Genomic DNA, 26,737 nt, shown 5'->3' on the forward strand with positions numbered 1-26,737 from the left:
ATGATTTTTGGCAGAGTTATGCCCCTTTTACTTTGAAAATAATATGAAATTTTCAGTTTCCGTTCATTATCTCCCCAACAGTACAACACATGCAACTCAAATTTGACATATGGATATATCGTGAGAAAATACAGGTCAAGTTCGAATTTGGTCATGGTTCAATGATTTTTGTCAGAGTTATGCCCCTTTCACTTTGAAAATAATATGAAATTTCAGTTTCCGGTCATTATCTCCCCAATGGTACAACACTTTTAACTCAAACTTGACATATGGATACGTCACAGGAATGCGCAGGTCAAGTTCAAAGTTGGTCATGGTTCAATGATTTTTGGCAGAGTTATGCCCCTTTCACTTTGAAAATAATATGAAATTTTCAGTTTCTGTTTATTATCTCCCCAACGGTACAACACATTCAACTCAAATTTGACATATGGATATATTTTTGAAATGCCCAGGCCAAGTTTGAATTTGGTCATGGTTCAATGATTTTTGGCAGAGTAATGCCCCTTTTACTTTGAAAATAATATGAAATTTACAGTTTCTGTTCATTATCTACCCAACTACTCAAATTTGACATATGGATATGTCAAAGGAATGGGCAGGTCAAGTTTGAATTTGGTTCAATGATTTTGGACAAACTTATCTTTCTTGAATGTTGGAAAAATTTTGAACTTTCAGTTTCAGCACTGAAATGAATGTAGCCATTATTTTGGCTACAAATATGAAATATGCTATTTTCAAAAGGTTTAGACTGAATAATTTCAGTGCCTTGAACATTGTATGAAAATGGTTTGTGTTAACATTGAAAAGTTTTAAGGGCTTTGAACTTAAAATGAAAAAAATAATTTGTGCAAACAAATTTGGAACTAAATATTATAACATCTGAAATTTTGGCTGCATGTGGGGGCATCCGTGGCATGATGACACATTTCTAGTAATATTTCAGAATTGGTTAAAATCAGACTTCATTCATACTCGGTGATTTTTGTTTTCTCAAAAAATAAAGAAATTTTTTTTTTTTCAAAAGATTATTGGAAATTCCAATTTGAATTTGATATTTCAAAATCCTCCCAAATTATGAAAATTTTCCACAACCAGCTTCAATAATTACTTTTAATGAAAAATATCATTTGATATTATTGTATGGAAAAAAAAGAATAAAAAATTGTAATATTTTCATTAAATTCACAAGTTTCGTATGGTTATTACACACAAAAAAAATCTTGGCTCTAAAGGCAGTGATGTTGCTTAAGTAAAAAAAAAAAAAAAAAAGAGAAAAGAAAAGGAAAATCACTGTATAATTTATTTCATATCACATACATTCAGATTTCAGTCATATATTATATCACATATATCAGATATTGCTAGTTGCTAATTTTAGATATCCTATATGTTATCTTTGTATATAGAAAATTATACATTTAAATTTATCCAGAAAAATGTTCCTACTATTTTACAGTGCATATGTGTTGTTATATCTAAATTTATAATAACAGTCATGTTACATTATGATAAATGATATCATGAATCTCAGAATACATACAATTTTATGTTAAATGATATCATTATATCATGATATCACATTAAATGATATCATGCCACACAGAATTACACAATATCATGTTACATGATATCATGTTACACAGAACTATGCTATTTTATGTGAAATGATACCAAACTGTAAAGACCTATACAATATTATGTTACATGATATCATGTTACACAGAACTACACAATATCATGTTAAATGATGTCATACCACACAGAACATCACAATATATTAATATTGAATGATATATTATGCCACACAGAAATACACAATATCATGTTAAAATGATATATTATGCCACACAGAACTACACAATATATTAATATTGAATGATATCATGCAACACAGAACTACAAAATGTTATGTTAAATGATATCATGCCACACAGAACTACGTAAAGTACACAAGTGTAATGATACATGGGTGTACAAGTAACAATCATGTTCCACACAAAATGAGCATATTGTTATAATAATGTTTCACAAAATAAAAAAGATGCAATAATACATTAAACTACACTCTGGCGTGGGTTTGATCCCAGGGAGATGCTTTGGTAGTTTAGCACGGAGGAAGGTAGTCTAGTACTGGTGTAACTCTCCAGGAACGATGGTTAGGAAACTACCCACCTATATGACTGAAATACTGTTGGGAAAAGGCGTAAAATAAAACCAAACAAACAAAACAAAACATTTAACTCATATATTTAATATATCATGTTTCCCAGTGTTTCCCAGAATCATGCTACAATCATATAACTAAGAATTGCTGCTGCAGGTTCGAGAGGTCTTTAGGGACTTTGAATTCCATCATGTGAGGAAGCTATCCAGCCAGCCTTTTTATACGCCCGTTAGAAAAAAAAAACGGGTCATATTATTGTTTTTATACATGTAATATAAATATGCTTGTTAAAGAAAATGTGAAAGGTCTGTTAAGACGAGAAGCAATGGTTTCCTATAGTTTAAATTGTTTGTTTTTATTGAAGCTATGTTGTACAGATGCCCCATTTATAGACAGCAATTGTTGGCATTGTTCAATTTGCATATTTTGTGCTATGCTTGTTACACTGTAGTTAATTTTTATTGTTCATTCAGTAGCTACAAATTGATTTTGTGTGTGTTTTTTTGACATGATTATTATAATTGATAAGGTTTTAAAGATCTGCGGGGATTTGTTTTGGTTTTTTGGCAATCCCCTTGTTGCTTTTTGACATTAAATTTTGGAAAGTTTTGTTTGAAGCATGAATTGATTATGTAGAAAAAAAATGTTGTTTTTTTAGATCATTTTTGCTTGATATAAAAAATTTTAGTGTCTATTTTAGACTAGCACTTTTATGCTTAGAATAGAATAAAGCCACTTTGAAATTTCAGGACTTTTAAACGGTCACTTCAATAAAAAAATTTTTTTTTTTTTAAAGATTAAAACTTTTTTTATTTCAAAGTACAAATATTTATCTTTCAAAGTACAAATATTTATCTTATTATTATATTATATATCAAAAGCATTAGCTAGACATATTGTTGAAAATTTCTATTTTTGGAATCATTTCTGTGCATTGTGCTTTGATGGTGCAATACTTTATAACTATTTTTTACTTAACCCCTTTTAACAGGGCTGCGTGTTTCGTTTGCTGGGCATGTACACACTCTTGGACGTCGCACACACCATGCTCACCATGGTAACATGCTATTCTGCTTAAAACTGGTTTAAACTGGCACATAAACTGGTTTGAATTGGTTTAAACTAGCATTTAAAACTGGTTTGAACTGGCTCAGCTGAGTTTTTGCGTATTTTTGCTATAATATTACTATAATATTACTAGAACAATTATATAATTATAATAGTTTGAATGGTTCAGTCAGTTGATATTAATTGTAATCAACACCTAATTTTTGACTAATTTCATTTTTGTATCAAAAATAGAATTAAATTCACCAAAATATATTTCAAATGATACAATATTATATATAGATAGTTAGCTAGTACTTACAGGATTACCATGGCCATATAATTATTTCCTGCCACCTCGACACATTTAACAAATTATATGTGGACCTAAAACTAAAAACTATATTTGTGTCATCAGGGAGGCAAAGTTCTACCCTATAGCCTATTTGGTCAAAAAACAATAGGTGGGGCCCATGTCAATAGAAGTTGGACCTTTATTTTAGTTAGTGTTTTCTGATGTAAATTCTGAATGTACCTAAATAATGGATTGAACACCTTAAAATACTTTATACACAGTCTTATGATACAATTTAGAATTTATTTAAATTTATTATTTACCTTTTGTCTTTTTCAGCTCTAAGGTATACTTACATATTTACAAATATTAGGATATAAATTAACAAAAGTTACTAAGAAAAATTATACATGTATGTCCAATTGTAAGATACCTTTTTGAATTTATTGGTATACACTTTTCATTGTACAATATTAACAAGAGCAGTATTTTAAAACTAAAAATATCATAATTATGCAATATATAGTGTGTAAATTTATTTTTTGTTTAGAAAATTGGACCAGAAATTTATTTTAATTATGCACCAGATAAATTGTAACTATTCCGATCTATTGAGTGATTGCAAGGGAAAGATCCGTTTCTGCACTGGCAGGTCAATGCTTGGGTTTTATTTGGGTGCATTCAATTGGGCGATTTTATCTTTTGACTGTTTCTGCAGGAGGATTAATGTAGCAATTTCCTGGTGCATCATTTAAATTGAAAAGAGCAGGCAGTTCCAGCTTTATTTGATTAAGAAACAAAACAAATCTTTGAAATGAATGAATTAAAGAAATGTATGCTAGATTCTGTCAAGCTAGATATATTAATCAAGTGATAGGTTACTATTTTTAATCAAGAAAAAGAAAATGGTGTGTTACTATTTTTAACCAAGAAAAGAAATGGGTGTGGCTTGGAAAAAAAGCACTAACCAATAGAATTGCAGAGTTGAGATGTGTTGTTATGTGCTGTATTCAATATTCATGATTGGGCAGTCTTTTGATGATGTTTTATGATTTATGTTTGTCTGTGTTGTCATATTTACATTTTGGGAGAAAGAATTATAATCAAATTATTATTGAATAGTCTTTTTTTGCATGCATTGATTATATTTATTATTGAATTATAATCCAGAAGTTTGAAATGTACATGTATGTCGCTGTATTTAAAGTATTATGATGATGTTTATTATATTATGAAATATTATAGATTATTATATACTCAAGTATGTTTTAAAATTAATATTTAAACAGGTAGCTGAGCAAACATACAGATCTTTTTTTTGCAGATCTCTGATTAGTTTGTTTAATGATTCTAAAAATAGGTTTAATAATTCTAAAAATAGAACATTTTTGCAGATCAAACTTCATTGTCTGATTAGTTTGATTTATAATTCTAAAAATAGGTTTAATAATTCTAAAAATAGAACATTTTTGCAGATCAAACTTCATTCTCTGATTAGTTTGATTTATAATTCTAAAAATAGGTTTGATAATTCTATAAATAGAACATTTGACTGGTATTGATTAGCAAACTTGCTATTTCAGGTTGTAGCTGAGAAGTTATTGCCCTTGTTTATTGCATTTTACTATTTTTGAGTAGTAACAAGAGAGTTAGTGCCCTTGTATTTTGCTCTTTACTATTTTTGAGTAGTAACTGAAGAGTTACTGCCCTTGTACACTGGGCTTTTCCTAATTACTATTTATAGTAGTAACAGAAGAGTTAATGCCGTTGAAGGTGTTATGTTTTGTTTAAAGGAGGGTCTGTTACATCACAATTTATTAACGATTATCAAATTACGTTCTGTGTGCAAAATTATAATACCATAAATATTTTTTCAGCCAAAGAAAAATATTAGATATATTTTCTAATTAGGTTTATTGCAAAGAATAATACAATGGTTAGTATTTTAAGGACTTGTTTGGATTTCAGCATTTGGAATGGATAGGCAGTTTCCACATAGCCCAGGAACGCTACGTCGTTTGTCAGTAATCAACGAAAATGGTACAATTTAATGTGAAATTGATGTGACTTTTTTTTTTATGCCACCGCAGCATCTGCTTTATGCCTCTGCAGCATCTGCGATGCGGTGGCATATTGCGATTCACCTGTGTGTGTGTGTGTGTGTGTGTGTTTGTGTGTGTGTTATATAGATTATATATAGTGAACTTAAAAAATCTTCTTTTGAAAAACCACTAGCCCAATTTCAACCAAACTTGGCAGGATTGTTCCTTTGGTGAAGGGCTTCCAAAGTTGTTTAAAGAATTTCATTCCATGCAGAAATCTGGTTGCCATGGCAACCAAAAGGAATTATAAGAATAAATTAAAAAAATCTTCTTGTAAAGACCCAAAAGGCCTAGAGCTTAGATATTTTGCATAAGGCTTTGTCTGGTAGACCTCTAACAAGATTGTTCAAATTATAGCCCTTGGGTCAAAATTGGCCCCGCCCCGGGGGTCATTGATTTTCGCTATATGTACATATAGTAAAAACTTAAAATACCTTCTTGTAAAAACCAAAAGGCCTAGAGCTTAGATATTTTGCATAAGGCATCTTCTGGTAGACCCTTACCAAGATTGTTCAAATTATAGCCTTGGGTCAAAATCGGCCCCGCCCCGGGGTCATTGATTTTTCACTATATGTACATATTAAACTTAAAACACCTTGTAAAGACCCAAAAGGCCTAGAGCTTATATATTTTGCGTAAGGCATTGCCTGGTATACCTCTACCCAGATTGTTCAAATTATAGCCTGGGGTCAAAATCAGCCCGCCCCGGGGGTCATTGGTTTTCCTTTTATGTATATAGTAAAAACTTTAGTAAAAACTTCAAAAACAATTCTTCTAGCAATTGACAAATGCTAGAGGTTAGATATTTTGCATGAACATTGTGTAGTAAACTCTAGCAAGATTGTTCAAATTATAGCCCTGGGGTCAAAATTGGCCCCGCCCGAGGGTCATTTGATTTCAATATATACATTATAGTAAAAAAATAAATAAATCTTATTGTCTTAAGGTACAAGGCTAAGAGCTTTAATATTTGTTAAATTATATCATCTGAAGGTACTCTACAAAAGTTATTAAAGTTTGCCTCTTGTGTCAAAATTAGCCCCGCCCCCTGGTGGCCATAGGTTTTCCGTATATGTATATAGTACAAACTTAAAAAATCATCTTCTCTAAATTTACAAAGGCTAGAGTTAAGATATTTTGCATGAACATTGTGTAGTGAACCTCTGGCAAGATTGTTCCAATTATAGCCCTGGGGTCAATATTGTTCCGCCCGGGGTCATTGATTTTCATTATGTACATAATAGTGAAAAAATAAAAAATATTTTTGTCTGAAGGTACAAGGCATAGAGCTTTGATGTATGATATATAATATTATTTATAGGTCCTCTACAAAGTTGTTCAAAATTTTCCCCTGGTGTCAAAATTGGCCCTGTCTGGGGGCAGTGATTCTCATTATGTACACATAGTAAAAACAGAAAATAAAACAAATGTTTTCTGAATGGGAGAAAGCTATAGCTTAGATATTTGACTTGAAATGTTGTTTGGTGGACCTGTATCAAAATTGTTTTAAATTAAACCCTTGGGTCAAAATTATGCCTTGCCCAAGGGGACAGTGACCTACTTTCTTGTCCTTTAATGTACAGCAATGACATTTTGACCATGTGCACAGTTTTAGTTGTAAAATTGAACTTTGATATCAGGTGACCTAGATTTTGATGATGTGACCTACTTTCTTGTCCTTTGGTGTACAGCTATGAAATTTGAACCATGCGGTGGCATAGCATTTTTCTCAAATGCAATCTTGTTTCACTCTAAAAACTTTTCCAGTATACTTCAGTGTGCTTTGTATTGTGTGTTGCTTTCTAAACCAATCTCACTCAGTCTTACATGTTTAAAATTCTAAAATGAAATTAAAATAAAATCTTTAGGTTTAACTATATACAAGTACTTATTTTACTGATAAGCCCTCGCTTATCCGGAGTAGGTTTATTAATATTTTCTGTAATATTTGCATTAATAAGATTTTATTAACTTTCTTAACAAAACTTGTAAGGACTTGAAAGTTTAGAGATTTATATTTGAGAGAAAAAAGTTTGGCAAGGATCTGCTAAGGCAAAGGATCAGTATACTCCAACTTATATTTATAATGATATCGCTTGTAACAATATACCAATTATAACAATCTACTGCCGATAACGATGCTGTTGCTGGGGGGCTCTGGGGGGCTCGACTCTTGTTTTCAAATTGGTTGCCTCTTGGATATAAAGATATCATTCAGGATATACTGGATATAACCATATATTTGTGGTGGCCTGAATGACCTTATAAGTGGAGTTTACTGTAGTCTGCTTAATATAATGTGATATAAAATAGCATGTGGTGTCAGGGGCAAATAATTCAAACTAGCATTGATTGGTGTAAAAAAATGATTCAGGTAATTTACGAACAAGGGATTATTTGATGATTATTAAAAACCCTTTGCTCTAATAATTATGTCTTAACAGTTTTACATATTTTTTTTACGTTATAATTTGTTTTCTTTTAAGGATTTTTTAATTGCTATTTATTTTGTATGTTGCCAAGTAAACTTACCTTGTTGTCCAAAATTTCCCAGACCTCATTGTATCTAGTGGTCAGTTATTGCATAGTCTCTATACCAAATGTTGTAATCAACCCAATTAGCCATTTTGACCACCTCTATATATTTTACAATTTTATTTTTTTTTGCATTTCAAAAGGAAAATGAAAATAATTATGACAATGTTACATTTTCAGTTCATATTATGAATAAGGGTTACAAAAAGTCTCTGACACCTCTATATCAATAACAGACCTAATGAAGGATATTTCTGAGACTAAGGCTTGCCTTTGAGACAAGATATTTCTGGCACGAAGATGTTATAATTTTTCGTAGTAAAAAAAAACTCTCTATGTAGAACATATAAAATTCAGACAAATTTCATGTCTGCCTTTTGTATCTAAATAGCCAAAGATGTTTATCTCTTTGGTAAGACATGCAGTGGCAACACATTTAGGTCAATGTTAAAACACACATTTGGGAGGTACCACATTTAGGTTAAAGTCTCGGGTCAAGGTCTGAACACACATTTCAGAGACATCACATCCAGGTCAAGGTCACAGAATAGCTAGATCAAGGTCAAAGGTTTAAACCAAAGAAAAACAAGTTTTGTGTCTGTGCTTCATCTATTAAACAAATTAGGGAAATTCATGATACTTGGATCATTTGTGAATAAAAAATACTGGTCATTTTGATTTTGGTTTACGAATATATTGCCCTTAAATGGCAATTTGCATTGAAGCTTTGTTCCTTGAATTAGAAAAGTTTCATAATTTTGAAGCGATATTTTGATTTCCTCTTTAGCCATAATTCTATAACCAAAAGATATCAGTTTTCTTCTCTATTTGGGCATATATTGCCCGCCTCTGCAGTTCTGTTGTATTTCATATTTTTCAATAACCCTCTTTTGCTATTTACGCTAGATTTTCAAGAAGCTAAGTTGGGTCTTACTGTCATTATGCCCGGTGAATCTTGGGTGAAAGTTATTGGAACTTATTTAATTTATGTTTGACTTATATTCTATACTTGTATGGATTTGGTTTGGTCAGTACAGGTGTATGTTTTAAGGCCATTATTTTAATGAAAAAGCTGGTAGGGTAGGGTAGCACTGAATATGAGGTGCTAAACTGAAGTTGAGATGGTACCGGAAAGTCTGAACTGATTTAGATATGACTAGTTCTACCGTTAAACCCAAACAAACAAAAATAACTATAAATGGAATAAAAATCTTCTTATTCCTTAATCTACTGAATTTGTGTAATGGATATGCCCTTCTTTGAATCTTGGAACAGTTTATTTAAAGTTCAAGAAATTTCATAATCAAAATTAAAAAACAAACAAAAAAACTACCTACAGCATAAGGCCCATTCAAACTGCATGTACATATGTTCAGGCTAGCCTGGCTCTATGCTGGTGGAAAAGGCTAATCACTTTTCATTCAAGCAGTGTAAGGTATAACACTCCTTAAAGAGTAAGGTTAATTGAGCAAGGTAAGGTATTACACTCCTAAAAGAGTTAAATTAATTAAGCAGGGTAAGGTATAACACTTGTAAAAGAGTAAGGTTAATTAAGCATGGTAAGGTATAACACGCCTAAAAGAGTAAGGTTAATTAAGGAATATGGTATTACACACCTAAAAGTGCAAGGTAATTTGTACATTCATATATATTAGCATTCTAATTTACTGTAAGATGATATATGACAATGTATCATGGAAAGAACCAATCCCTTAATTGGTGTAGTTATTTAATGAATTGCGATATTTTTTTCTGTGTCTAGACTGCAAATTAATTACATATCTTTTTGTCCAATATGGGCAACACCTGCAGTTGTTTTTATGATATGAGAGGATTTGACAAGAAGAGACGTTTTCTATTCTAACAGGAACAACTTGTTCTTTAATATGATACCGCAATTGTAAAAAAAATGGAAGTTCAGGTTGGCTGGACACTATTCTGCCGTCTGGTGGCAAAGAAAAATCACTGTCCCAACAGGAGAAGGGTTAACTGTAATGATACATTAGTTTATATTTCACAGCACTTATTGGCACACTATAATTTAGCTTTTGGGTTTTAATTGTAAATTGATATTTCCTGCACTTTTTTTTGTAATAAATAATAACAATTTTTACGGATTTTGGTATTGCCTACACTATATTGGGAAAGAAAATTGATAAATACTGAAAATAGTTTTCTCAAAATTCAGGTTATAGAGAATAAGACATACAATATAGACCCTTAGGTGTTTGGCCAGTTTTTTATAAATCACTTACTGCATAGAGGACCACACTTTAATACACACCATTCTTAGACTTTAATGAAATATAGAATAGATAGTTGCTTCCAGTAAAATAGAGTTCATTATTTATATGTCTTCAGAAACTTCTATTATTGTACTATATACGGAACTAAAAAATATCTTGTACTTTAACATTTTTTTTCTTAAACAATTTGGTATACAGAGGAGAGAATTAATCTTACTTGATGATAAAATATTTATGTTAAATTAGTTATTACATGTTGAAGGTTGTTAAGGTTTTTATAATAAATTTAGATCGGAAAATTTTAATGTACATAAAGGGGTGTAGTGGTTGTGAAGTTTGGGGCTGTGAACAAGCTTATTGGAGATAGATGCTTCCAGGAAGGTGTTGCTGATGCTGGAAATAATATATGGAAGGACAGCTGATATTCTTTTCCAAAATCCTTATAGCATCTTTTAAATATAACTGTTAACTGAATTTGTAATAATTAAAAAAAAATTTTTTTTTTTTTTTTTTTTTTTTGTTCTAATATAAGGATATTTTATTTGTTCTGTTCAGCTATTGACCTTTTCAGAGTTTTTTAAAATGTTTGTATTACAGGAATATATACTTTATATGGTAGCTGACAATGTATTTATTTATTCATTTATTTATTAATTAGGCACTGTAACACTAAACTTTTTATTCAGCAGTTTGTTAGAATGACAATCTGTTAAAAGTCTGATAGAATTTTCTATTGAATTGATTTTAAATACTTGTATTATTAATTCAATTACATCACTTTAAAATCAATTTTGTGGTCACATATTTGTTGATTTATTTTCTATAAGGCCAAAAAAAAAGATACATGTAGACCTGTTTCCGGTTTCTTAACCCCAAGAATAGTGGGTGTGTAGTAAGAATTATATATCTATTTTGAATTTGACAAGATGGCAAAGCAAATAAAAAGTCAAGAGTAAGCATGTAAAAAAGTGGATTGCTAGGGAGACTTGAAACAAAAATTCTTTTATTTTGGCCTTATATATTACTTGATTTATTTATTAAAAATTTTATTTGCTTATTGTTCTCATTATGCAGCTCCTTAATGTCTACCTGTTATTTATTTCTGTTCTGTTTTCGATATGATTTTTGTTATCAATTTCCTGAAAATCAAATCTTTTATTTTTGATTTATTTTGAAAAAAGGAAATCAGACTGAACGTACATGTATAAAAATTTCAAAAATTAAATTGTATGATTATTTTATATGTGTATAAAGGTGATGATGCAAAGACTAAGTTAAAAGGCGTAAAGACGTTACCCAACTTTAATCAGATGAGTCATAATGACAGTAACCCGAAGATGGACACCAGCCTGGGCGCAAACCTAAAGAGGAACCAGTCCTCCGGTACAGACTTGCATGAAAATGCGTCGTCTGCTAAGGTAATTATTGTTAGATTGATAATAATGGACAGTTGAAACAGTTAATTATGGATAGTTAAACATTTTATAATGGACGTGACCTACTCCGATTTATTTCATTTTTTTTTTTTTGTAAATCAGAACAGTCAGTGCTTTTCAAATTCTTTAAAATATGGAATAATCTTACTGTGTCAAACAGAGAAAATAAACTTTTATTCAGCATCAAAATATTGAAATTGTAGAGATATTAAAATGATAGCCTGTTCCGCTCTTTACATGTGTATAGGTTTAAATCTCTACAATATGCTTTAAGGATAATGATCGGTAATGAATTGGTAAATGTTGAATAACGACGGGTAAATATCATAATTAATCCAATGTTGCTGTCGCCTACTACCTACTTTACTTCATTTTATGTCTCATAAGGTGTTTTCCAAATGAAACATCAATATTTTAAACGATAACAGTATGGCGAGTCTATAATCTTAAAGGTTATATAAATATATATAAAAAAAGTATGTTTTGGGAAATGCAGAGTACAAAGTTGGTTAATTTTTTATATGTTTATTTCTGTTAGCGCTTTCAAATGTTTTCACATATTTTCACATATCTTCAGATAGTTAAACATTTTATAATGGACGTGACCTACTCCGATTTATATATATATGATGAAAGTTGGAGGTTGTACATGCATTGATAAAGGAGCTATCTTATGTTCAATCAGTTGTTCCCAGCATAGATGTTTCAAATGTTTCTGTTAAATGAAAAAAACAAAACAACTTAACACATTAGACATAAATTAATCTTAAAGTCTTACATCAAATTCTTTTTGTAATGAAATAACAGCATGTCAATACAAAACATTTGTTTTGTATTTTTCTGGAGTGTAAAAGTTTGTCCTGTTCATGTAATTTCAGTTAAATACACACTTCATGAAAAAGATTCCCCCAGGTTCGGAGGCTGCAAATGTGCTTTGTGGGGAAGTTGATTTTCTCAATCACATGGTGACTGCATTTATACGTCTGAAAACATCGTCGGTGATGGGTGATCTCACAGAAGTACCAGTGCCTACAAAATTCTTGTTTCTGTTACTCGGCCCAACTGGGAACCAGAGCAGATACCACGAAATTGGACGATCAATAGCTACGTTGATGACAGATGAGGTATGCGCCTGTCTTTACTCTGTTTATCTTTTAATATCTTGCATATTGGGCTAGATTTTCTAGTGTTTGCACTAGATCCCCTGTCGTAGATCTGTTTATCTTTTCATATCTTGTATATTGGGCTAGAATTTCTAGTGATTGCACCAATGCTGGAAATTTGTCATCTTACCACCCTGTATTGTGTAAGATGAGTCATAAATCTGGATTATAATTTTGAATATCACATTTATATTGTAAGTCGCTACAAGAAAAGTGCTAAAAAAATTACATTTTATTATTTCTTTTGAACTATAAGTCACGAATGTCGTATGGAAAAGAAAACTAAACCCTGGGGCAAAGACTAACTATTTTACATTTATCACTTTTGCTTCGTTGGCAACAACTAACCCATACCAGTGTCATGTGGAAACATGGTCGTGCCTTGGAAACCATTAGGCCACCGCTCCCCTTATAATGTAAGATTGAGAAAAAACAACTGCTTTCTCATTTTGTATTGAAACTTTAAATAAATTTCACTTTTTATAGGTGTTTCATGATGTTGCATATCACGCCCACAACCGAGATGATCTGTTGGCCGGAATAGATGAATTTCTAGATCAGGTGACAGTTCTCCCCCCTGGCGAGTGGGATCCCTCGATACGTATTGAACCGCCTAAGAGTGTTCCTTCTCAAGAGGGCAGGAAAAAGATTGCAGAACCTCCAAAAGTGTTGCCCAATGGGAAGGTAGCTGTGGAAGAAGTGGAGGAGTCACATGGTGATGACCCCGCCCTCCAGAGAACTGGCCAGTAAGACAATACATTTGATATATAGACATGCCCCTGTCAGTATGTCCCATTGTCCTGCTTAAACAGTAGATCTGAGAAAACAGGGGAATGTGGGGGCATCTGTGTACTATGGACAAATTTGTAGTTTATAAGCTTGACTATTTCAAGAATAAGGAGAGCTGTTATACTCATCCAGGGTGTCGGCATCATGCTTTTTGTTACGTTTTTGTGGTATTTCCAGAACTCCTGAAGGGAAACGATTGAAACTTTACTAACTTGTTCTTTATGAAAAAGTGCTATTTTGCATATTTAATATGGTCCTCTTCTGACTTAGAAATTCTTAGTTAAGTTTTTGCCTGGAAGCTGATATCTCCATAACTACTGAAGGGAATGGGTTGAAACTTAACACACTTCATTGAGAGCTTAATAGGAAGTCAGTTCAAAGCCCCATAACTCTAACATGGATTTTGACAGAATTATGACCTGTTTTGAACTAAGAAAGCCAGGGGTGGGAGGATATGTGGCTGAGTGCATATTAAAACATAAATATGATACAAATGAGCATTTCCTTTTAAGATTTAAGCCATGTAAATGTATATTTTGTGTATCAAAAAAACTGATTGTCTCTGCATGTTATATATTTCAGTTTGTTTGGGGGTTTGATTCAAGACATTAAGAGAAAGAAACCATTTTATGTTAGTGATTTTAAAGATGCTCTACATGTACAGACTCTTGCCTCATTTATGTTCTTGTATTTTGCTTGTCTGACACCAATTATCACGTTTGGTGGGTTGCTGGCAGATGCCACCAATAATGATCTGGTAAGATTACTTTTGTTATTTTTGTCAGGTTTATGAACAACATGGTTATTTTAATTTGTATGATGTTCCTTAATTTTGATATATTTTCACTGTATTTGAGATATTTTCACTATATTTGATATATTTTCACTGTGTATTTGATATGGTTTTACTGTATTTGATATATTATCACTTTATTTGATATATTTTCACTGTGTTTGATATGGTTTTACTGTATTTTATATATTTTCACTGTATTTGATATATTTTCACAGTATTTGATATATTTTCACAGTATTTGATATATTTTCACTGTATTTGATATTGTATTTTCACTGTATTTGATATATTTTCACTGTATTTGATATGGTTTTACTGTATTTGATATATTTTCACTGTATTTGATATGTTTTCTCTGTATTTGATATATTTCCACTGTATTTGATATATTTTCATTGTATTTTATATATTTTCGTGTGTATATGATATTTGATATATTTTCACTGTGTTTGATATATTTTTACTATATTTAATATATTTTCACTGTATTTTATATATTTTCACTGTATTTTATAAATTTTCACTGTATTTGATATATTTTCACTGTATCTGATATATTTTCACTGTATTAGATACATTTTCACCGTTTTTGATATATTTTCACTGTATTTGATATATTTTCATTACATTTGATATATTTTCACTGTATTTGATATATTTTCATTACATTTGATATATTTTCACAGTATTTGATATATTTTCACTGTATTTGATATATTTTCACTGTATTTGATATATTTTTATAGTAATTGATATATTTTCACTGTATATGATATAGTTTTACTGTATTTGATATTTTTTCACAGTATTTGATATATTTTCACTGTATTTGGTATATTTTCACAGTATTTGATATATTTTCACTGTATTTGATATACTTTCACTGTATTTGATATATTTTCACTGTATCTGATATATTTTCACTGTATGTGATATATTTTCACTATATTTACAGGGAGCTCTAGAGAGTTTACTGGCTGGTGCCATTGTTGGTATAACGTATGCTCTATGTTCCGGGCAGCCGCTAACAATCCTCGGCTCTACAGGCCCAGTACTGGTGTTTGAAACAATCCTGTATAATTTTAGCAAGTAAGTTAATCGTTTGTTAGAAACCAAATATCCTAAATTGTTAACAACCAAACATCAAGTGTTTTGATAGTTTTTACATAGGATGCATGCAGCAATAGAAAAACAGAGTGCCTAAAGAACCCTCAGTCCCTATAAAACAGACTCAGTTTAGAACCCTCACTAGTAAAAGTCTAACCTTTTATGATTATTTTGTGGTTTATAGACAAAAATTTATACTGTTGCTACAGGTTTTCTGTGTCAGACTTGGACTTTTATATTTCTCTTTGTTAGTACTTTTGTGAATAGAAATGTCGGTAATTTTGCTCTATTCACTCTTGAGGGATATCTCCTTTGAAAATTTATTTGTACTGATTATTTTTGATGTCATGTTGTTTATTTTGTCAGGGACATGGGCTGGTACTATCTTTCATTCCGATGGTGGGTTGGCCTGTGGACAGGTTTAATCCTGATATTAATGGTGGCCTTTGACTTGTCAGCACTTGTGCGATACATTACCAGATTTACAGAAGAAAGCTTTGCGGCCCTGATATCACTTATTTTTATCAAGGAAGCCGTTGGTAAATTGATAGACATAAACGAAAAAGTGCCGGTAAATATGGACCCTGGCGTGTCGCCGTTTCACGACTGTATTTGCATTGCACCAAATGCACCGGTCAATACAACAAACGCTACTCTTGCTAATTCGACGGCTGTGCCATATACGGTAACAAATGTGACGACTTTGCTACCGGACGTGTCTACATTGTACAAGAATATAGAATGGCATAAGCTGCCACGTGATCACTGTATAGAACATGGAGGAAGTCTGGTGGGCGATGGATGTAACCACGTAGCAGACGTGTTTTTCTTGTCGTGTCTACTGTTTATAGGAACGTTCACATTAGCTTATGGATTAAAATTGTCAAGGAATAGTCGATGGTTTCCTACATGGGTGAGTAAATCATAGTCATTTTTGTTTTGTACAATTTTACAAAAATAATAAAAACTAATAGAAACAAAGTATCAGAAATTAGATTATATATGTACCGTATAAGAGGATATTTCTGCATGTCGAAAAGTTAGCGATATTAAAATTCCAGACATTTTGCGTTGGGAAATATTAGCAAATCATGGAAGAATGGAATTTAATGAGGTTGGTTGATATTTAAGCTAGAGGAAATTTTAGCAAATATCTTCGGAAATTCGCAAAATTTACCAATATTTTTGTGTCGCTAACTTAACCACTTATACAATAATTAATTAACCCTCATACACCTTCTTGTGTTTCTTTTGGCATTAAATCCTTTCCTATATTGATTGTAAAACTTTTAACTACTAAACCCATGTGCATACTATATATTTATACTACTGCAATGATCAATGCAGACATTTGTAATCAAGCAATTTGTTTATTTTTCTCACAAAATGTAGAAAAACAAGGATGCTACATGTGTAAAAGAATTTTTATGCCCCCACAATGTGTGAGCATATAGCGTTGCACTTGTCCGTCCGTCCTTCAGTCCGTCCGTACGTCCCGAAATCTTGTGAACGCAACTCCTCTTAAACCGGATGGCAGATTTTGCTTAAACTTACATGGATGATCAACCTTAATGTGTAGATGGTAGTATAGGAAGGAATTTTCGCTGCGACAAAATTTAACAGAATTATGGCCCTTTGTTGATTTTTTCACTAGATACTATGTAGAAATTTTGTGAACGCAACTCCTCTTAAACCTGATGGCAGATTTTGTTTAAACTTACAGGGATGAACAACCTTAATGTGTAGATGGTAGTAAAGTAAGGAATTTTTGCTGTGACCAAATTTAACAGAATTATGGCCCTTTGTTGATTTTTTCACTATATACTATGTAGAAATTTTGTGGACGCAACTCCTCTTAAACCGGATGGCAGATTTTGCTTAAACTTACAGGGATGAACAACGTTAAGGTGTAGATGGTAGTAAAGGAAGGAATTTTCGCTGCGACCAAATTTTACAGAATTATGGCCCTTTGTTGATTTTTTCACTATATACTATGTAGAAATTTTGTGAATGCAACTCCTCTTAAACCGGATGGCAGATTTTGCTTAAACTAAACTTCCAGGGATGAACAACCTTAATGTGTAGATGGCAGTAAAGGAAGGAATTTTTGCTGCAACCAAATTTAACAGAATTATGGCCCTTTGTTGATTTTTTCATTATATACTGTGTAGAAATTTTGTGAACGCAACTCCTCTTAAACCGGATGACAGATTTTGCTTAAACTTCCAGGGATTAACAACGTTAATGTGTAGATGGTAGTAAAGGAAGGATTTTTTTCTGCGACCAAATTTAACAGAATTATGGCCCTTTGTTGATTTTTAGTTTTCAACTTGTGGCACATGTAGTCCAAAAAATATTTGACCTAGAGTCATGAGATTGACAGAACAGTGGCGTGTGGGGGCATCCGTTTCCTATGGACACATTTCTAGTTTTTATAATTTTTGCTATTTCCTGTAATGATGACAAAATCAGTATGAGAAAAGGCTTGTTTGGGCAGGGGGGGGGGGGGGGGGTTTCAACCATTATATAACTTGAAAATAGATTTAATGAATAAGTCATTTCTACATTCAAAAAGCTGGCAATGTTACAATTTGTTAAAACATAAACATATTTAAGCTCGATTGATTATATTAAATTTGTTTGAGTCACCTTTGAGTTGAGATGAGTAAAAAAGGTAAACCATGTACGTATTTTGCTGAACGTTTTTTGGCTTGTCCTCAAATCTAAATGTTTCTTTTATTTCAGGTACGTACTATAATATCCGATTTCGCCGTCATCCTGGCTATAGCAGCTATGGTCGTCACTGACGCTATTATTGGATTGGACACACCAAAACTTGAAGTTCCCATTAAGTTTCAGGTAAATGATATTTCCTTAGCTAATATTCTAAATCATTAAATATACTTTTTGACTTGTCTTTGAATTGAGATCCCTTATCATAAATGAAGTACTACTAGTTTGATTGTGTTGGAAGCTATAAGCGTATTGAAACACTCTCAAATCTGTTTCTGGAACCAACCAGTAATAAGCAATGAGTGTAAAGTTTCTTGCTCATGGAAACAACAGCTTGCCCCTGATGGGGATTGAACCCACGCAAAAGCAATTCTGAGATAACTGGTCTGTCTTGTTAACCACTCAGCCACACTGCCACTCAATAATGATGAACTTGCTCACAGATCTCTAGTGTATGTGTATAAAAACCTTCATCTAACAAAATCGTTCGTATAAACTTGCCTGCATATGCAGACAGTATATTAACCAAGCTGTTTTCGAGACATTATATGTATGTTGATATATGATATGATTATTTATTTTTAGCCCACGAATCACGAGACTCGTGGATGGATAATACCGCCATTCCACGAGAAGAATCCCACGTATGTGAGTGTTGCAGCGATTGTCCCAGCATTACTGGCAACCATTCTCCTATTTATGGATCAACAAATTACTGCGGTAATTGTTAACAGGAAAGAAAACAAACTTAAAGTAAGTTGTGAAGATGTTTCATGATTTAACAAATAGAATAAGGTTATTATTAGAGAACCTATATCTGTGACTGGAACTATCTTAAATGGATTAAGATTGAACACTGATTAAGCCAGTGCTAGGGATGTTAGGCATGTTGCACTCTTCATACAGACTCATTCAAAGGGCACCTGCAATTTGCATTTAAATTTGCTGTTTTCATGTAGCCCATTATTCATATATATTATGAAAGTTATTGACTACGTAAAAATTGGAATATATGTACTTGGTTATCACGACAAGGTGCAGTTGTTAGACAAAGGGCATTATTCTTAAAGCTATATTCTTACAGTTATCCCCCCTTTTTACTTAGATTTTTTTTTTTTTCAAAAGTGGTAAATATTTTTACACATGACTGTGAACACTGTATGCTATGCTCTTGTTTAGTATGTTACATTACTATTTCTATTAATATTTAGCTGTATGTTCTATTTTTAGAAAGGTTGCGGTTATCACCTGGACTTGCTGATAGTGGCTGTATTAATCATAGTTAATTCATTCTTGGGTTTGCCGTACTTTGTTGCCGCAACCGTCCTTTCAATAAATCATGTGATGTCATTAAAGAAAGAATCTGAGTGCACGGCTCCGGGAGAAAGGCCGAAATTCCTGGGCGTTCGGTAAGAAAACGTTAAGAAAACGTTGTTTGCTTCATTTTTAATGATTTTGAATATAAAATCCTTACAGACAGTGCTATCATTATAATATGAGATACAGTGCAACGTCATCTGAATGGCCCTCTGTACATGAACAACCTCCTTAAAAACAACAGAAACAATTCTCTATGTGAACATTAAAAATTTTAAAAATGGATTTAATTTATTTCATACAATACCTGTTACCTCACAGCAACAATGTCTTAAATGGTGTTACCTCTGTAGAGGTTACTCTGTACTTTCTAGCTTCTTCTAGCACCTGTTCTCTCATAAATTCAGACTAAAGTCTGACATCAGAGTAAATGGGTTTAAACATTTTTTATTAAGAATATTTGTACATATGTTAGTAACAACATAACAATAATTATAGATTTTGGCGGAAAGCAAAAGCTTATAGAAGCCATTATCTAAGTAATGTCAGAGTAAATTAAAGACTGCTTGAATTGTTTTCTTATCAAAAAGTGAGGGTCCCTAAGGGGATTCGATTGTACATTATTGATGATTTAGTCAGACACTTAAACATCTTGGCTATAGAGGCTAGCTTTTCGATTATATTCTAATTATATTATCATAATAATTTCTTCACAAAGAAAACTAAACATTAACCCCCGCCCCCCATTATTTCATAAGAAATATTGAGAGAAAAAGATACTATTTCATAGTAGATATTGAGAAAAAGGAACTATTTCAGTTGGTAAATATGTTACACATTTTTCAGGGAGCAGCGTGTGACAGGGGTTGCCATTTTTTTGATGATAGGTCTGTCAGTACTTCTGACATCTATCTTGAAGGTAGGTTAAACACCACTATATTTGTACATGTAGTATATCATCACCTAAGTGCAGTAACAGGTTAAGTCCTTCTAAATTTAGTAGATGTTAATCACTTATTTCACTAAGGTGACATATCTTTAAAATTATCATAAATCATGACAGAGTGAGCTTTTGTGATCGCTTTTCGTCCGTAAACTTTTTTCTTTAAATGACATCTCCTCAACAACCACTAAGCCAATTTCATCCAAACTTCACAGGAATGTTCCTTTGGTGGTCACCTTTAAAAATTGTTCAAAGAATTTAATTCCATGCAGAACTCTGGTTGCCATGGCAACCGAAAGAAAAAACTTAAAATATCTTCTTTTAAAAAACCCAAAGAGCTAGAGCTTAGATATTTGGCATGAAACATCTTCTAGTGAGTGTCTGCCAAGTTTGTTCAAATAAAAGCCCTGGGGTCAAAATTGGCCCCACCCCAGGGGGTCATTGATTTTCCCTATATGCATATAGTAAAAACTTAAAAAACCTTCTTTAAAAGAACCCAAAGAGCTAGAGCTAAGATATTTAGCATGAAACATCTTCTCATGAGTGTCTACCAAGTTTGTTCAAATAAAAGCCCTGGGGCCCCAGGGAGTCATTGATATTCCCTTTATGCATATAGTAAAAACATAAAAATCTTCTTTCAAAGAACTCAAAGAGCTAGAGCTAAGATATTTAGCATGAAACATGTTCTAATGGGTGTCTACCAAGTTTGTTCAAATAAAAGCCCTGGGGTCAATATTGGCCCCGCCCCGGGGGTCATTGATTTTTCTAATATGTGTATAGCAGAGACTGAAAAAATCTTCTTTTAAAAAACCCAAATAGCTAGAGTTTAGATATTTAGCATGAAACATCTTCTAGTGAGTGTCTACAAAGTTAGTTCAAATAAAAGCCCTGGGGTCAAAATTGGCCCCGCCCCGGGGTCATTGATTTTCCTTCTATGTGTATAGCAAAAATTTAAAAATCTTCTTTGAAAAAACCCAAATAGCTACAGTTTAGATATTAAGCATGAAACATCTTCTAGTAAGTGTCTACAAAGTTTGTTCAAATAAAAGCCCTGGGGTCAAAACTGGCCCCGCCCCAGGGGTGTCATTGTTTTTAACTATATGTGTATAGTACAAACTTAAAAAATCTTCTTTGAAAAAACCCAAATAGCTAGAGTTTAGATATTAAGCATGAAACATCTTCTAGTAAGTGTCTACAAAGTTTGTTCAAATAAAAGCCCTGGGGTCAAAACTGGCCCCGCCCCAGGGGTGTCATTGTTTTTAACTATATGTGTATAGTAAAAACTTAAAAAATCTTCTTTGAAAAAACCCAAATAGCTACAGTTTTGATATTAAGCATGAAACATCTTCTAGTAAGTGTCTACAAAGTTTGTTCAAATAAAAGCCCTGGGGTCAAAACTGGCCCCACCCCAGGGGTGTCATTGTTTTTAACTATATGTGTATAGTAAAAACTTAAAAAATCTTCTTTTAAAAAACCGAATGAGGTAGAACTTAGATTTAAAGCATGAAACATCTTCTAATAGGTGTCTACCAAGTTTGTTCAAATAAAAGCCCTGGGGTTAAAATTGGCCCTGCCCGGGGGGGGGGGAGGGAAGGGAGGTCATTGTTTTTTTTATTAAATGTGTGTAGTAAAAACTTAACATCATGAAACATCTTCTAATGGGTGTCTTCCAGGTTTGTTCAAATAAAAGCCCTGGGGTTTAAACTAGCCTTGCTCCGGGGGCCTATATACAGGTGAGCGACCCCAGGGCCATCATGGCCCTCTTGTTGGTGCTCTTTTGTTTATACACTTTACGGAAGCTTATCATGATCATCATATTTTGATTATCTTTCAGTTCAATTCCAATGGCCGTGTTGTACGGGGTATTCTTGTATATGGGTATATCGTCGTTGAAGGGCATGCAGCTTATGAATCGTATCATGATACTCTTCATGCCGATGAAATATCAACCTGACTATACGTACCTTCGTCATGTCAGAACACGAAGAGTTCATTTCTTCACATTCATTCAGGTGCTTGATTTTTACAACATTTCTTTACATTGTAATAGCATTTTGTAAATTGGTGAATTAATATGTATTAAGCTGGTGCTAGGGGGCTTTGACGATAGCTTGCATTTACCAGTACCGTTCATGAACAGGATTAATGAAAACCAACCTGCAACATTTTCAACTTTGCCATTTTAAACGTTCTTTAAGGATTCTTATTTTCTCTATTTGATATTTCAACAGATTCTTAGTTATTTATTTAATCTACATTGCCAAACCCTTACCTAGCTGGAATCAAAAGTGAACAGCATTTGTCACTAGTATAGAGCCAGGCCATCCTGCACATCCATGCAGTTTGACCAGGCTCTATTGTGTTGGTAGCCAAAATTTTTGCATTTTGCTAATGAGTATTACATGTACCCTTAAAATTCAAATGGACTGTTCCAAATTCTAAGCTGGGCAAATCCACTGCACCAATTCAACATTTTATTTTCATGCAATATAAGAACTTACAAAACTTTTGCTTGCGAAAATTATGAAACAACTTGATTTGATTTCAGGCACTTTGTTTGGTGATGTTATGGGTGATAAAAACAATCAAGGAAATCTCCATTGCTTTCCCTATTATGGTATGTATATTCTGTTATTACTGTGAAGTCATTTTATTTTGTGGGCATGAAATTTTGTGGTATTGTTAAGAAGGACATTTTCATTGGGTCTTAAATAATGGTTTTGTCTTATTTTTTTGGACCAGTATGTAATAGATTTTCATTCAGTTTTCATGAAAAAGATAGAATTATGAGATATATTATCTTATCTTAGGCATATAATATATATTGGGAATGACCCCCAAAATGGCGGCCAGGGGAGGTAATTATTGCAATGTGAAAAACATCTATAGCACAATTGTTTATTTTGATTTATGTGGAAAAAATATATACAAGGTTATAATATTTTCATATTCCAGGTGCTGGCAATGTGTTTTATTCGTAAGGCACTTGATTACGTGTTTACCCAGTACGAACTTAAATGGCTGGATGACATCATGCCGGAAATAAGTAAACGAGAAAAAGACGACAAAGAAATAGAGATTCAGGAGCATCACGATGTAAGTGTTCATCTTCTTCCTCCGTAGATCTGACATTTTTAGCTCACCTGTCACAATGTGACAGGGTGAGCTTTTGTGATCGCTTTTCATCCGGCGTCCGTCCGTAAACTTTTACTTTAAATGACATCTCCTCATAAACCACTAAGCCAATTTCATCCAAACTTCACAGGAATGTTCCTTTGGTGGTCACCTTTAAAAATTGTTCAAAGAATTTAATTCCATGCAGAACTCTGGTTGCCATGGCAACCAAAAGAAAAAACTTAAAATATCTTCTTTTAAAAAACCCAAAGAGCTAGAGCTTAGATATTTGGCATGAAGCATCTTCTAGTGAGTGTCTACCAAGTTTGTTCAAATAAAAGCCCTGGGGTCAAAATTGGCCCTGCCCCAGGGGGTCATTGATTTTCCCTATATGCATATAGTAAAAACTTAAAAAATCTTCTTTTAAAGAACCCAAAGAGCTAGAGCTAAGATATTTAGCATGAAACATCTTCTAATGAGTGTCTACCAAGTTTGTTCAAATAAAAGCCCTGGGGTCAAAATTTGCCCCGCCCCAGGGGGTCATTGATTTTCCCTATATGCATATAGTAAAAACTTAAAAAATCTTCTTTGAAAGAACTCAAAGAGCTAGAGCTAAGATATTTAGCATGAAACATGTCCTAATGTGTGTCTACCAAGTTTGTTCAAATAAATGCCTTGGGGTCAAAATTGGCCCCGCCCGGGGGTCATTGATTTTCCTTATATGTGTATAGCAAAAACTTCAAAAATCTTCTATGAAAAAACCCAAATAGCTAGAGTTTAGATATAAAGCATGAAACATCTTCTAGTGAGTGTCTACAAAGTTTGTTCAAATAAAAGCCCTGGGGTCAAAATCTGGCCCGCCCCGGGGGTCATTGATTTTCCTTATATGTGTATAGTAAGAACATAAAAAAATTTCTTTTAAAAAAACCCAATGAGCTAGAGCTTAGATATTTAGCATGAAACATCTTCTTATGGGTGTCTACCAAGTTTGTTCAAATAAAAGCCCTTAGGTTAAAATTGGCCCTGCCAGAGGGGGGGGGGGGGGCAGGTCATTGTTTTTCATTATATGTGTGTAGTAAAAACTAAACATCATGAAACATCTTCTAATGGGTGTCTTCCAAGTCTGTTCAAATAAAAGCCCTTGGGTTTAAACTGGCCCCGCTCCAGAGGCCTCTATACAGGTGGGCGACCTCAGGGCCATCATGGCCCTCTTGTTCCTCCATACATCTGACATTTTTCCTCCATACATCTGACATTTTCCTCCGTACATCTTGACATTTTCCGTTTGTACATCTGACATTTTTCCTCTGTACATCTGACATTTTTCCGTACTTCTGACATTTTTCCTCCGTATATCTGACATTTTTCCTTCTGTACATCTGACATTTTTCCTCTGTACATCTGACATTTTTTCTCTGTACATCTAAAAAATTTCCTCCGTATATCTGACATTTTTCCTCTGTACATCTGACATTTTTTCTCTGTACATCTGATTTTTTTTAAGCTCCTCAATGGGGATGCTTATGGTTGCCATTTTGTCCGCCCTGTTAGTGTAGCAATCTTAACTGCACTGGAATTGATACAACTCCACTTTTATTTATTTAATTTTTAGCTCACCTGTCACAAAGTGACAGGGTGAGCTTTTGTGATCGCTTTTCATCCGGCGTCCGGCCGGCGTCTGTCCGTCGTCCGGCCGTCGTCCATCCGTAAACTTTTACTTTAAATGACATCTCCTCATAAACCACTAAGCCAATTTCATCCAAACTTCACAGGAATGTTCCTTTGGTGGTCACCTTTAAAAATTGTTCAAAGAATTTAATTCCATGCAGAACTCTGGTTGCCATGGCAACCGAAAGAAAAAACTTTAAATATCTTCTTTTAAAAAACCCTAAGAGCTAGAGCTTAGATATTTGGCATGAAACATCTTCTAGTGAGTGTCTACCAAGTTTGTTCAAATAAAAGCCCTAGGGTCAAAATTGGCCCCGCCCTAGGGGGTCATTGATTTTCCCTATATGCATATAGTAAAAACTTAAAAAATCTTCTTTTAAAGAACCCAAAGAGCTAGAGCTAAGATATTTTGCATGAAACATCTTCTAATGAGTGTCTACCAAGTTTGTTCAAATAAAAGCCCTGGGGGTCAAAATTGGCCCTGCCCGAGGGGGTCATTGATTTTCCCTATATGCATATAGTAAAAACTTAAAAAATCTTCTCTTAAAGAACTCAAAGAGCTAGAGCTAAGATATTTAGCATGAAACATGTTCTAATGGGTGTCTACCAAGTTTGTTCAAATAAAAGCCCTGGGGTCAAAATTGGCCCTGCCCCAGGGGTCATTGATTTTCATTATATGTGTATAGCAAAAACTTAAAAAATCTTCTTTGAAAAAACCCAAATAGCTAGAGTTGAGATATTAAGCATGAAACATGTTCTAGTGAGTGTCTACAAAGTTTGTTCAAATAAAAGCCCTGGGGTCAAAATTGGCCCCACACCTGGGGGTCATTGATTTTCCTTATATGTGTATAGCAAAAACTTAAAAATCTTCTTTGAAAAAACCCAAATAGCTAGAGTTTAGATATTCAGCATGAAACATCTTCTAGTAAGTGTCTACAAAGTTTGTTCAAATAAAAGCCCTGGGGTCAAAACTGGCCCCGCCCCAGGGGTGTCATTGTTTTTAACTATATGTGTATAGTAAAAACTTAAAATAACTTCTTTTAAAAAACCCAATGAGCTAGAGCTTAGATGTTTAGCATGAAACATCTTCTTATGGGTGTCTACCAAGTTTGTTCAAATAAAAGCCCTCGGGTGAAAATTGGCCCTGCCGGAGGGGGGGGGGGGCAGGTCATTGTTTTTCATTATATGTGTGTAGTAAAAACTTAACAAACTTAACATTGTGAAACATCTTCTAATGAGTGTCTTTCAAGTTTGTTCAAATAAAAGCCCTGGGGTTTAA

The 26,737-nt window shown here is 33.1% G+C and overlaps 1 protein-coding gene across 1 annotated transcript in view; it reads left to right on the top strand.

Annotated features, from left to right (window-relative positions):
* LOC132718303 (electrogenic sodium bicarbonate cotransporter 1-like) overlaps positions 1 to 26,737 on the top strand; it is a 53,250-nt gene that overhangs the window by 20,182 nt on the left and 6,331 nt on the right. The window contains 15 exon segments of the mRNA XM_060701994.1: positions 3,159 to 3,224; positions 5,478 to 5,549; positions 11,647 to 11,810; positions 12,707 to 12,952; positions 13,478 to 13,737; positions 14,363 to 14,537; positions 15,532 to 15,665; positions 16,050 to 16,596; positions 18,429 to 18,542; positions 19,002 to 19,169; positions 19,647 to 19,825; positions 20,580 to 20,675; positions 22,511 to 22,688; positions 23,225 to 23,293; positions 23,632 to 23,772. Coding sequence (XP_060557977.1) covers positions 3,159 to 3,224; positions 5,478 to 5,549; positions 11,647 to 11,810; positions 12,707 to 12,952; positions 13,478 to 13,737; positions 14,363 to 14,537; positions 15,532 to 15,665; positions 16,050 to 16,596; positions 18,429 to 18,542; positions 19,002 to 19,169; positions 19,647 to 19,825; positions 20,580 to 20,675; positions 22,511 to 22,688; positions 23,225 to 23,293; positions 23,632 to 23,772 — 2,609 coding nt within the window.

Source organism: Ruditapes philippinarum, unplaced genomic scaffold (genome assembly GCF_026571515.1).
Source record: "Ruditapes philippinarum isolate M1 unplaced genomic scaffold, ASM2657151v2 ctg1573_1_1_1_1, whole genome shotgun sequence".
Classification (NCBI taxonomy): Eukaryota; Metazoa; Mollusca; class Bivalvia; order Venerida; family Veneridae; genus Ruditapes; species Ruditapes philippinarum.